This window comes from Nesoenas mayeri, assembly GCF_963082525.1.
Source record: "Nesoenas mayeri genome assembly, chromosome: 18".
Classification (NCBI taxonomy): Eukaryota; Metazoa; Chordata; class Aves; order Columbiformes; family Columbidae; genus Nesoenas; species Nesoenas mayeri.
This window is the reverse complement of record NC_137566.1, coordinates 11012421-11025651: the sequence shown is the minus strand read 5'-3', so window position 1 is coordinate 11025651 and position 13231 is coordinate 11012421. Positions and strand designations below refer to the sequence as shown.

The 13231-nt window shown below is 53.4% G+C and overlaps 1 protein-coding gene across 1 annotated transcript in view; it reads left to right on the top strand.

Moving 5' to 3' along the window:
- Positions 1-1626: 1626 nt before the first annotated feature.
- Positions 1627-13231, top strand: part of KCNT1 (potassium sodium-activated channel subfamily T member 1) — a gene marked incomplete at both ends in the record, with an annotated part of 68573 nt that continues 56968 nt past the window's right edge. The window contains one exon of the mRNA XM_080355985.1: positions 1627-1772. Coding sequence (XP_080212111.1) covers positions 1627-1772 — 146 coding nt within the window. The remainder of the gene's footprint in view (positions 1773-13231) is intronic.

Here is a 13231-nt window from a genome sequence, read left to right as displayed (position 1 = left end):
GAGATGCTGCGGGGGAAACAAAGTCTCTGGTCCTAGAGAGAAGAGTAAACTCCAGCGCGTCTGAGTAGGCACCTTCCTCCGGAGCTGGAGGCTGCAGCAGTGAATGGGCACCGTGTGCCGATGCATCACACCAGGGCCAGGGCTCCAGGAGCAGCGGCTGGGGAGTGCGGGGGTGAGGGGACCCGGGGGCTGCCTGGAGCTGTCAGAGAGAAACCAGCGCTCCGGGCGCAGCGAGCTCCTGGCCCGGCTGGCGTCACCCTCCCCTGGGCTTTGGCATTTTGGGGGACTGAACTGGCGGGGGAGCGTTGCACAAGGTGTGGGGGCTGCGTTCCTGTGAGAGCATTTCCTTTGTAATAAACTGGCCTCGTTGGGGATATCTGCCCTCCCGCACAGCCCCGACATCCTGTGATGAACTCCCCAGTGTCCGTGCAACAGCACAGTGCCTGGAACACAAATAAAAACCAGGAAAAAGGGGAGAGGAGTGGGCCAGGGCTGGAGCGGAACTGCTCTCCCAGGGCTCTGCTGCACCATGGGTGGCACGACTGTCCCTGCCACGGGGCTGGCTTGGTGTCCCAGACTAGTGTAGGTGGTGGGTGTGCAGTGAGGGCCTGTGAGGAGGCTGCTCTGTTCACAGTGTCTCCTATCCAGCACCCCAATGGAGGATGCAGCTTGGGCAACGGCAGTTTTGGGGCACTTTGGGCTTGGCCACATCATAATGGATGGCATCTCCTGGCACCGGGCTGAACTTTAACAGGGAGAAAAGGCACCTTGGGCTCCATCCCGTTAACCCTTTCCCGGGGGTGGCCGGCCGGTTTCCAGAGGCAGGGCTGTGCCTGCAGCGGGGCTGTGTTGTTGCAGCGGGACCCCCGGGAAGATCAATGCTCCCTGTTCCGGCCGCGCAGCACGGCACAGGAATTCCGCACCAGGCTGGGACTGGGCCGCCCTGTTTGCTTTCGGCGCAACCCCGAGGCGCAGCAACGCTCAACACAAATATTTGTATAGTGGGCAGAAAATAAAAATAATAAAAAACTAAAAAAAAATTTAAAAGAAAAAAAAAAGCAACCTGAAACGCCGCCGGGACGGGGGTCCGGGCACAGGCTGGGGGCGAAACGGGCGCTGGGCGCCCGGTGCGGGGCCGGGGCTGAGCTCGGCGGCTGGTGCCCGGGCAGAGCGGGGGGGCGCGGGGCCGGGGGCGGCGGCAGGTGCCGACGGGGGCGGCAGGGGGCGCAGTGCTGCGGCGGCGGGGGGACCGGGCGGCAGCGGGTGGCGGCTCCCGCGGCGGGCGGGGCCGGTGCGCGTACGGCAAGACCCCCCCTCCCCCGCCCCGGTGCGCGTAGGGCGGAGCCTCCTCCCCGGTGCGTCCCGCCCCGCGCTCCGTAACTTTGAGCACCTGTTGCCGCGCGCTCCCCGCCGGGCTCCCCCGCGGCGGCCGCCCGGTCCCCGGCATGCGGAGCGCCCGGCCGGGCCGCGGGCTGCGGCGGCGGCGGGGGGCGCCGTGATGGGCTGCCGGCAGCGGGACGGCGGTGGCTCTGCCCGCGGCCGGCAGCCCCCGGCCCGCGCCTGCGGCAGCGGGGCGCCCATGCTCTGCTCCGCCTCGGCTCTCCGGGCGCCCACGCCGCTTCGCTGATGCCTTTCTCGGGCGAGGAGCGGAGCCTGCAGGGGATCTACAAGCCGGCGGGGCCGGCGGAGGGCAGGGCGGCCGGCGGAGCGGCCGTCTGTACCGAGTGTTACACCAACCGCTCCTTCGTCTACGACGATGGCAGCGCCCACAGGTACCGGGGGTCGGTCGGTGGGTGTCGGGGGAGGTCCCGGGGGCTGCCTGTGCTGGGGCTGGGGAACCGCGGAACCCACGTGCAGGGCCGGGGGGAGCCCCTTCCCTCGCCGGGGGGGCCACGCTGCGCCGGGTCCCCGCGAGAGAAAACCGGGCTCAGCCCGGCCGGACCCTCGTCCCGCAATCCCACCGCCCTCCCCGTGCCCCCAGCCTGGAAGAAAGTTTCCATGACCCTTTAGCCCTGGTCGGGGGTCCCTGCGGACACCCCTCACGGTGCCATCTCCTTGGGAATGGAGTGGTTGGAGGCTAGCTGGGTATAGGGGTGCTTGGAGATCCCCCAGTTGTTCCCAGTGATATTCTTCATGGAGAAGGGGTTTCTGTGTCGCCTGGCACAGACTGAGGCTGTGCTCCTTGGTGTGTGGGTCAGGCAGTGTTTTGGGGAGCTGCTTTGACTGAGCCCCGAAGTCAGCCCAAAGCCAGAGGACTAAAATGCACACAGGTGAAAATGCTGCGTTTCTGTAGGAGCATCACAGCCCACACTCCAGCTTTGGGCTGCTTTTATGCCAAAGTTATAATCTCCAGTGTGTATGGGGGGGACACTGTGGTGTAGAAGTGAAGAGCTACGCTGAGGGGATTGTGGGGACCCAATGCCACCATCTTCTTGTGCCTGAACAGCAGCCAATGTGTCTCACAAGGGGACGAGTGTTTGCTGCCGAAGTATCTCAGCTTTGCTTCATAACTCCTTTATATTATCATTAATCTGATTTTATATTTAGCAGCACAGCTCTTCACACCCATCAAATGTCAGCTTAAAGGAGCAAATGAAATCTGTGTATCAGTTCATTCGTGGCAGACAAGGACCCTGGCTGGTCAGCTGGGGTTTTCTATGTTGGCATCTGCTCACTATTAGTTAGGAAGACCATCTTTTATTCCTAAAAGTGTGGATGGAAAAAGAAGGAACAGTCTGTTCAGTGAACTCTTTAACTGTCAGTACATTGCCACTGACTGGGTAACTGGCAAAATCCTTGAATATTGGTTCTTGGCATTAAATCCCTCATCGTTTCCCCTTGCTGTCCTCTCTGTCAGAGGCACAATGTCCGATGTGGCCAAGGCACCGCGGTGCCTCAGGAACCAGGACACCAAACTCCTGAGAACACCATTCGTTTGCCTTGAACGTGCCGGGGTGTCTGCAGAGCCACAGCGCTCTCACCGAACCCCCTTTCCTCATTTTGCAGCTGTACTCAGTGTGTTTGCAGAAATGACGTCTTTGAGGACATTATCGAACACGTCCGTGCGTGCAGGGAGATCAGAGATCAGGCTGGAGACGGCAGCTCGGACTCCAACATTACGGGAAAAATGATGAGTTGCTCAGCTCCGACAGTGGTTATTGCTCCTTATTACTTACACTGCAATACTGCTCGGGGCCATTTATCCTCATCTAATGCACAACAACAAAATCCTTGTCCAAAGGTCTTCCCCTCTGTCTCTTTCAATCTGAATAAAGAGCTTTGTTTTCTAATTATTATTATACAGCTCAATGTGTTTCTATAGCCCCCTGTGGCTCCGGAGAGGTTGAAATGCCATTGCTTTCCGTGGCTTGTTTTGCCTGCCTCTGCATTCAACGCCTTTGCTGCCCTTCCAGAGATACTGAACGAGCTGGCTGGAGCACTCAGGACTCGGCTGCTTCACCCGAGCTGCCTGTTTCCCCAGCTGGGAGCAGCCTGGAGCTCTAATGTACTTTTTCAGTGCTGTTTGGCTGAAGAAGCAGAAAACGATTGTTGCAAAATGGCTAAAGAGAAATGTGAAGTGGGCAGGAGGAGACAGAGCAATAACCGCCATCGCCCCCATTAGATGGTCCCAGGGGCCCACTGGCTAATCTGCTGTTTGATTTCTTCTTTTGCAGCTTGGGCTGGGGTCGTGTGTCCCTTTTCATCCGCATTTAACATCCTGCTGTCCCTCAGCCTCTGCTCAGTACACGAGTTTCTCCCTCGCGTCCCGTGTGTTTTACCCCATTTGGTGAAGGGACGGTGAAGGCAGCATCCTGCCTGTGTCCAACATGGGGGGTTTGTCTTGCAATGTGTGTCCTGTGTCCCCTTTGTGCCCCCAGCTGTGTCCTCGCAGGTGTGACAGCAGACAAGCAAACCCGTCACCAGAGCTGCCTGCGAAGGCTGCGAGAGCCTGAGTGTGTCTGAGCAGCAAAGACATGTAACACGTTCCATGTGCCTTCTGCTGAATGTTCAAGGGGACTTCAGCTGTGCTGGCCCCGTTAGAATAAGTGAAAACCTCAATTATCCCCTTGCTTAGCAGATCTAGAGATAGTTTAAAAGTTGTTGAAGGGAAATTCCGTCTCCTCAGTTGCCTGAGTGCGGAGGCGTGTGTGTAAATGTCTGTGTGGATTCTCCTGGCCCTCTTTAAAAGGGGACAATTGTCCTGAAAGTCCCTTCCAGTCAGAAAGCAAGAAGTTAACCGAATATACACTTGAAAGTATGTTTGGAGAGCAAATACAGAATTCTGGCACCCAGAGGGTACAAAGAGCCTAAATTTTACTTTCCTACTTCATGGGAAATCTGGGTAAGTGTTTGTATAAGGAGCTGGTCTGTCATTTAGAGGAATACAGGATTTCCCCTGGCCAGCAGTGCCGCTTCCCCTGCCGTGCCCATGTAAGGGCACCCTGGGAAGGAGCAGCAAGGGTCGAGCGGCCATATGGAAGGACTCATGCAAAAACATCCCGCACAAGCAAGAGGGTGGCAGGAGAAACAGGGACGTGCGAGAGGAGACTTGTTCTCTTCATCCACTACCTCCTGCTACTATGGATATTTAAGAAGAAAAAGATGAAAGAAGGTGGAATGCGCGATGATACCTGGAGAAGCTGTTTAGGAAGATCGTGTCTTTGCATGAGACGTACGTGGCTTTTCTCATGTTTGTTTTTAATGTCTCTCTCAGGGGATCTGTCTGTCTGGTAGGCTGCACCGCTCTGCCTGGGTTCAGTGCTGCTGTTTATATGTGGAATAAACAGCCGACGTCCTGAGCGGGGCAGGTTCGGGTGCCCTGGGTTTGTGGAGGGAAGGAGGGTCCCCACTGGAGCAGCCAGGACAGATCGTGCTTGCTGACCCTAGAAATCACAGCCAGATTCGGAGCAGCGGCAGCAGGGTTAGAGATGCCCACAGGCACCTGCTGCTCTGGTCAAAGCCTCTGCTTGAGTCCAAAGGCGGGTGTTTGCCTGCTGTCCTCGCTGAATCCGAGGTGATCGCTGCCTTCCCAGGGCTGCGTCTCCATGAGAGAACGCGGGAAAGCTGATCTGAATCCATGAGGGATACAAATGAAAACAAAACAAAACAAAAAATGGATTAAACTGTATTCTTGCTTAGTGTGAACACTCATCCAGACCCAGGATGAGTCTTTTATGGCTTCTCCTGCTACACTCCAGATGGATCAGATGGAAAGTCTCAGTTTAGCACAAGGATGGGCCCTGCAGCTGAGAGCCTGTTGTTGTCTCTTAAGGTTTCCATTTTCTGGAAATGAATGGGAAGATGCTTCTTTGGCAGAGCTTGCACTGAACCAGACTCTGTAGCTAATTAATAACCAGTTCCTCCAGGCGAGATGACTCGCTCAGGCATTTATCAGCCAGTGGGGATCCTGGCCTCTCTGTTCCAGGAGAAATGGTGATAGGGAGCCATAAAACTACAGGGCCAAACACCCTGTATTTTCAGAGTATTTATGTAGCAGAGATAAGATAGAATTCTGTTCTTGTTTTCCTCAGCTGGTTAGGACAGGGAAGCATGTGGTTCTGGCAGGAGTCTGAAATCCAGGGCTCCACAGGGCTGTCAGCAGGTTGTGCTGTGAAAACCCTACAGAAAAACACCTGCCAGCTCACCTGGGTCAGTGGGAAGAGGTTTTGGGCCCCCCTGCTATTCCATTTAGCGAAGGACCCCTGACATGCTGAGTGTCCTCCTTAGAAACTGCCCTTGGGTTCTGACATGGCCGTGTCACCCTTCACTGGAGAACAGCAAAGTAGGTCATTGCCTGTGCTCAAGGCTCTTTCTGCTCTGCAAAAATATTTACAGCATCTATTTGAATCCTGCCAATTCTCCATCAGCGACCTCTTCCCGACCTCCCCGCCTGGTTCCCAAGCGCTGTGCACAATTTGTTTTGGAGCCCGTGAGTGTTTCTCTTGCATCCATGCCAAGCTGTGCTGGAGTGTGGAACATCTCATTCATCCTTCTTATGAATAAAAAACAGGCAAAGAGCCATCCGGGGTCTGGGCACAGGTGCCTCTGACCTGGAGGCCTTTGGCAGTGGCTGGTGACAGAGACAGAGGACAGTTACAGAGTGACCCTTCCCGGGGCTGTAGTGCTGCAGAGATCCATGGCTGGAGGTTGTGCCCCATGGCTGGATCCCTCCCCTGGGATTTGTCTGATCTCCAACCCATTGGTACTTTCTGCCTCTGCAGGAGGATGTGGTTTCTCTGATGCAGCTGATCTGTGAGCAAACGTGCTGCTTTTCCTTTGATTTCCCTGTGATTTCCCTGGGTTCTTACAGCTCTTGTGATGTGCCCGCTCCCCGGCCGTCCGCTCTGATTTCACCTGCCTTTCATCATATCTCTTTCCAGGCTAGAGAGTCCTCCTGATCTATTTAGTCTTTCCTTGTACAAAACACTCTATAAACCTGTAGTTATCTCTGTTGCCCTTCTCTGTGCCGTGTCACCTCTAAGAGGGGAGCCAGAACGGTGTGTGGCTCCACAGTGGGTTTATCTGTAGTATAACCACCTCTCCTAACGCTTTGGGTTTTGGCCACTGCTGACAGCCAGCTGTTGGCTTTGTGGGATTATCTACTGTGACTGTGGCTCTTTTCCAAGTGCTAATTTGCAGACCTTTTAGTGCCCATGCAGGAAAGTGATGCTTTTTTTCCCCTCCCCTTTTGGATTAGCTGGCATTTATTCATGCTAATTTTTGTCTGGCATTTTATCATGGGGTTGCTCAGTGCTGCAAGATCCTCCTGCAACTCTTTGCAGTCTGGTTTAGGTTTGACTGTATTGGATAATTTGCAGTCATCACCATCACGTCTGAATCCACGGAACAGCAGAGAGCCTTGTGGGACCCCACAGAAGATGTTTGCTTTGGCGTTCTGCTTGTCTCTTGTCTTCTAAGCCAGGAGACATCCTCCTCTTCACCCCATCGCATCCTGGTCTGGCAGGTGGGTTGACAAGCCTGCCTCTTGGGGTTTATTTCTGTGAGTCTTTGTATCTTTGAATGGTATGAAAAGACTCTTCCTCCTCCCACGTCTCCCTATTGTTTTCTGCTTTCAGTAGAAGGGAGCATTCTGCAGGGGTCTGCAGCATGAAGTTTCTTCTCCGTGCTCCATCCCTGGCTGCTTATAGCAGTTTGGGGCTGTGCAGAAGGGAGAATTTTCCCAGCAGAACATTAGCAAGAATTAGCACTGTCCTGATCTTGCAGTCTGTTTTTTGACATGAGCCTGAAAAAAGACACCACCAGGACTGTGTGCTGTGGGATACCAGCTACACTCCTGTGAATAACGATTCTGGAGAATATTGAGCTCAGTCTTGAGAGCATCTCCCAGTGCATCCTGATGAGAGCTGGGAACAGACAGCATGGTCTTGTGTGCAACTGATCTTCTGAGGGTTTGGGCTGGTTCCCAAGCTGGAGTGGGTGACATTGGTCCCAGGTGAGCTCCATGTGGGAGGGGAAGCCCCAGGAAAACAACAGACTGGGCAGCAGCAAGAGGGCAAAGGACTTCTAAGCCTGGCTTTAGCTAAAGCTGAGCTTTTCTGGCCCTGGACTGGAGGAGAGATGGCTGCCACTGCCTGCAGAAGGGTGCGCTGGCAGGAGCGAGACTATGATGGAGCGTTAGGGTTTGTCGGGATGAAGCAGAGTCCTCATGGGGGAAGGATAACTGGCCAAGACCCACTTGCCATCCTGGCCTTCCTCACGGTGCCAGCGGCTGGTGCGGGGACCCGCGGGACAGCCGAGGGGTGAGTCGGGGAGGTGACCCTGGCTGTGCCGTGACAATTGGTACCCGGTGGCTATGAACAGGGTGACTGAGGTGTGGGGATGTGCTGTGGTGTCCATAGGAATTCTGTTCTGCAGGTAATATCAGGGGCTTGGCTGTTGGCTCCAGGAACAGAGCTGGAGGCTGCAGTGAGTTTCTCTCCTATTAGTTTAATAATCTGTTTAGGTTTAAGATTCTTTTTTTGTGGTTGGTTGGCGTGAATCATGAGCCTGTTCTTATCCCTGTGTGCAGCAGCACCCTATCATTGAAGACCAAGCGATTTCCCAAGGGAGTTTGGTGTCTACAGCCCCTGAAATCCCCAGGGGACTGATGTGGCCCATGTTTCTCACTTACAGTAGCGTGAGTCCTGGTTGCTTGAGTTTTTGAGTATTGGGGATGATGCTGCTTTTAAATAAACTTGCATGTGGTCCCTTGCAAGCCCAACACAGTGATAAGGAAAAAGAAAGGGTCATGTCCTTGCTGGGGAAGGGCCGGTACTCTGGGAAACCTGCTCCTCAGCATATAGCTCCTACCAGGAAAATATAGTTTAATGTTGTAATCCATAAATAGCCCTGGAGATTGCTGGGTCAGGAGTTTCCCGGCAGGGTTAGTGACCGTGGCTCAGCAGGATGAGTGTGTTTTGGATTTGCCCCTCCTCCCGAGACTGTTCATGGCTGAGGTGCTGTGCTCGTGTCCCCAGTGCCTGGCACAGCAGGGATGCGTGGGTGACAGACACGGTGTTCACAAAACCAAAACCCCTAAAGATTCAGCCCAGGCTGGTTCCCTGCATGGCCACTGCAAACACTTTCTTCAGCCTTTTCTTTTGGCACTACTGAATATTGGCAAGTAAAGATGAGGAGATAAGAGCTTTTTCCTTCCAGGAGGCTCCTTGAGAGAGGCTGGAGCCTGTTTGCTGCCAGAATGTTTTGTGAATTGCAGCAGTATCTGCAATGCCCTCTTGCTGAAGAGGGTTTGGGGTTGCACCCTTGGTCCCCACCTTCTCCCGTGCTCCTCGTCGCCCACCCCGTCAGCCCTTCCTCACCATTTCCAGCCTGTTCTCTGTCCCATGTGGTTGCACCTGCCTCACAAACCTCTGCAAAAATCAACGATGGGACACGCAGTGCCAAAAGTAAGATAGTTTTCCAGTTGAACTGGAAGCTCAGTGCATGTGTGGAAAGAGCTCCCAAGGCTGCGGGTGTCCCTGCTGTCACCTCCCCACCATGGCGTGTACCTGTGTCTCGGGCTGGGGTGGGTGGTCAGGAGGGCTCTGGCATCAAGTCAGTGCTGCAGAACAGGGTGCGTGTCCAGAGGTGAGACCCGGCCATGTGCCACCATCTCGCTCCACCAGCGTGGCAGCCCCAGCCCAGGCTCGAGGGGTGGGAACCGGTCCCCTCACTAGCCAGCAACCGAGGACACGGCCTGTCCATGCCGCTTGTGTACCCAACGTGCTGCTTTTGGGATCAAAGAAGAGCAAAAAGACGCCTCAGCGGGGCTTTGCCTTCTCTGAGTTTTACCCTGTTGCAAAAAGCATCCGTGTGCATTGGGCCAGAAGGGAATGGGGAGACCTGGGGCTGAATTGCTAATATGGGGTTGTCTAATAAGAAAAATGGCTCTGGACCCAGAAGGTACAATTTCTACTTTTATCTTCTAGAAAATAGCATTGCCAGCGGGGGGAAGGCTTGCGGAGCTTTGCACTGACTCACGCTTCCTGTTCGTTTTCAATGTGAAATACACAAAATGCTAATTTTTCCGTGAGGCCTGCAGTGCTAAATTGCCTCTGCACGTTGAAAGCAAAGCGATGGATGAATTTGTCACAGGACTCAGCAGTTCTGGGGAAGTTTTGAGCAACAGCAGCCCCTGACATGGACAGTTCAGCTGTTCATGGAGGTGCAAATTTGGATGCAGGAGTTTGACCTGGGAGACTGAGCTCTTCATATGTTGTTTGTGTGTTCTGCAGCTCTTGTACCCACAAAGCACGACTTGGGCCAAAGCTGCTCAGGGTGTCTGGAAATCATGACTTGGATGTTGTTATGTCATGGGCCTCTTCACATCCCTCGGAACACTTTAAACTTTCAATCATGAAGTATAAAACCCATTACTATCATACAAGTAACAAGAAGCTGACAAAACAATTAAATGAAATGGAAGGCAGTTGCTTATGGATGCAGAAGTGATTGTGAAGTAGAGACAATGATCTCATTGAAGGAAATAGAACCCTCATCTTTCCGCTATTCATCTTTTCTGTACCAAGCTCAGGGCGTAAGTGCCTGGGGCTTTAGTGCTGATCTTTTTAGTTCTTGCTCATACATTATGAGAAGGTAATAGTGCAAGTTCATTAGGTCATCATTCCTTTCCCTCTGGTTTAATCTGTGGGGTTGCTCACAATAAATGCTCCTTTCACGTAGTTGTTTCACACGGGTTTTGCAGGGGCAGCCTCTCCTCATGCGACCAGTAGCATTTGTGCTTCTCGTTGATTATCTTTAAGGTTGGGAGTCATTCTGATTGCAATTTCTTATCACTTGTTCTTGGGACTTGTGCTTAGAAAATGGGAGAGATGTTTTTAATGTTGTGGTTTTTGGTAGAAAGAATCCTACAGCTCATTCCGTGCGTGCTGCCCTACCAGCTCGCTGTCCCTCCCTGCCAGGAGAGCGGTGCCAGCGCCTGCCGCGGTCCTGTGTCACCAGCACCTACCGTGGTCCCACGTCACCGGCGATGAGGGGGACGCTGCCTTCCAGCCCAGCTCTGCAGACCGAGCGTGCGTCTCCCCACGCACTCGGGCCATTAGTAGACCCCACAGGGATGTCACTCAGAAGCAAAAGCACAAAAAGAGAGGGGAGAACAACTGTAACCCGGTAACCATAAGAGCTGTGGGTGGAGAAGCAAATAGAAGATGATTGTATATGTTTTAATAATTATAGAAAAAGAAAGGGCAGAATTTCCTGTAGGGCTTTGTTTGTTGGAGAGGCTCTCGGAGCCTGGCAGCGGCTGAGCTTGCTTTGCTGGTGGCCCAGGGATGCTGGGCCAGGCTCTGCAGCCATGGCTGGTGGCACACGGTGGCAGGGAGGAGGGGACATGGCAGTGTCCCTGCTGTCCTGGGGCAGCCTGGCTCCAAGAGCCCTCATGAGAAGAGTCCCATCCCCTGGGCATGATCTGCAATGTGCCTGGGCCAGCAAAGAGCAGCTGGAGGCTCTGGCTCCACCGGTGCCTGTTTGCTGCCCAAAGGCCGGGTTTAGCTGAGCCACGGTGACAGCCAGGCTGGCTTTGCCTCTCTGAAAACAGGCTGTGCTGCAGCCCCACGTCTCTGCCAGCAGCAGGAGAAGGGTCAGACCCTGTGTCTGACTCTTGCTCCACCATTGCTCTCAGCCAGGGTTGTCCCTGCCATCCCGGCAGAGGTGACAGGAGGCCCAGCAGCACCTGGCTGGGCTGTTGCAGCACGTGCTGGGTACCAAAGCTTGAGGAGAAGTGGCTTGTCCTGGGCAGGGGATGTTGAGCTTTGACATGAGGTACTTGCTTGCCGGCTGCACATGCAGACTCTTGGACTAACACTAGGGAAAGGATGGAGCTGGGACAGAGCTGCCAGCAGGACCTCGTGCCTCCTTTTACAGCATGGAGCAGTGGGAGAGGAGGGATTTAGGGTGATGCAAGCATTTGCCCCAAATGGAGGTTCAGCTGTTTCTTCTGTTTGTGCACCCCAGCCCCTGGAGGGAGGAGAGGAAGGGTATTCTGGGAGGGTCAATGATTTTGGTGATGACAGAGCAGGGACTGCCACCGAGAGCTTTGGAGCTCCTGGTGGGTTTGGGCAGTTCCATCATGCAGGTACCAGGGTGGAGGGTTATGGGTCTGTTAATGACCCTGGGTGGTTTCCAATTGCTTTGTAGTGGGAAGCAGGAGGATGTTTGGTGGTTTCTGTGGTGTGTAGCGAGCAAGGAAGCAGAAGAGGAACTTGAGTTGCATCCTTCCTCTTCTTTGACTTGCATAGTCAAAAAGAATAACAAAAATCCTAAAAGACATTGCAACAAGCTGCCAACCCGTGGTGTTTCCTCTGTGGCAAAGCTATCTGTTCGGTGTGGGATCTGGGGCAGCCTCTGATGAGCCCCATGGGCTCAGGCATTGCAGAGCCCCATGTTGAGCGCAGCCCCCGCCGGCACAGGGACTTGTCTGCGCTGTCACTGCTCTGCTGCCGGTGTTTCCAGCCTCAGGGGATGGTGCTGTCGGCATCGCAGCTTTGCCGTGTGCCCCGGGTGGAAATACATCAAGGGCAGAACATGATTGCAAGCAGCTCAGACATGAGAAAGCTGAGTGAAGCAACCTCAGGCTGGTGCAGCCCTGGGCTGCGTTTGCTAAACCTGATGGTGATTGTGTCTGGTCGCAGTTTAACGGTAGCAGATCTGGTTTGGATCACACTCGGCTCGATCCCAGTTCCCATGAGGCTGAGCAGCCGCGTGTTGCCCCGGTGTGCCCATCGCTGCCGGAGAGCCGGCCAAGCCGGGGGAGAGACGGTGTCGTAGTGAGAAAGTGGAATAGTGTTGAGGTTTCCATATGCTGATTACAGTGCGCATTTGTAGTGGTACATGGTTCTGGAGGAAGGAAGGAAGGAAAGGGAAGATAAAAATAAAGCTGCTATCCTGTATTTAGCTATAAACCACTTTGGGATTATTTTTTTTTTTAAGTAGTATTTGAAGACTATGCAATAAACAAGCTTGTTCATGAATTTTTTATTTTATGCGACTGCTGCTTTGAAGAAGTGGCTGTTTCTATAGCTCAGAATCCCTGGGTTTGGGCAGAGAGGAGGGTTGTGAATTCTCGGTGCCGATGTCAGATCTCTGTGCAGTGCAGGAGCACTTTTTTCCAAGATGTACAACATATCTTAAAGTCACTGTGTAATTGATATACATCTTTATCATATCGTTGCATGCAGTATTTGTTTTGCTAAACTTTCATCCAGAATAAAAAAATGTGGCAATTTAAAAAATTCTGAATGATTTGATATGCAAGAATAAGAGAGAATGTATTCAAAATGTAGCTGCTACTGCAGATGGGAGAAGAAACTCAGATGCAAATACATAGCAGAAATTGTGTTCCCAGAGACACTGTTATAATTGGATTTTACTACAGTTTCTTAACACTAATAAAGGATGTGGTAAATATTTGCTTTGTTTCATGAATCTGACACATGATCTGAGGCCAAGAGAGATGGATTAATTGGATTTGAAAACCAAAACCCCAAAGAGGGGTGTTTGACATTTGAAGAGGATGGTTGTGTAGGGATGAGAGCATCCTTAGCTTTCCAGGGATGCAGGATGGCGGCGGGGAGCGTCAGAGGTGCCCTGTCCACACGGCAGTCGCTGTGGCTGTGCCCGTGCAGCCGTAGCGCTCGGCCTTTCCTCCAGGAAAGGAAACGGCGTGTTCCTTTAAACAGGCACTTAATAATCAATGGCGATTACTGTGCGTGAC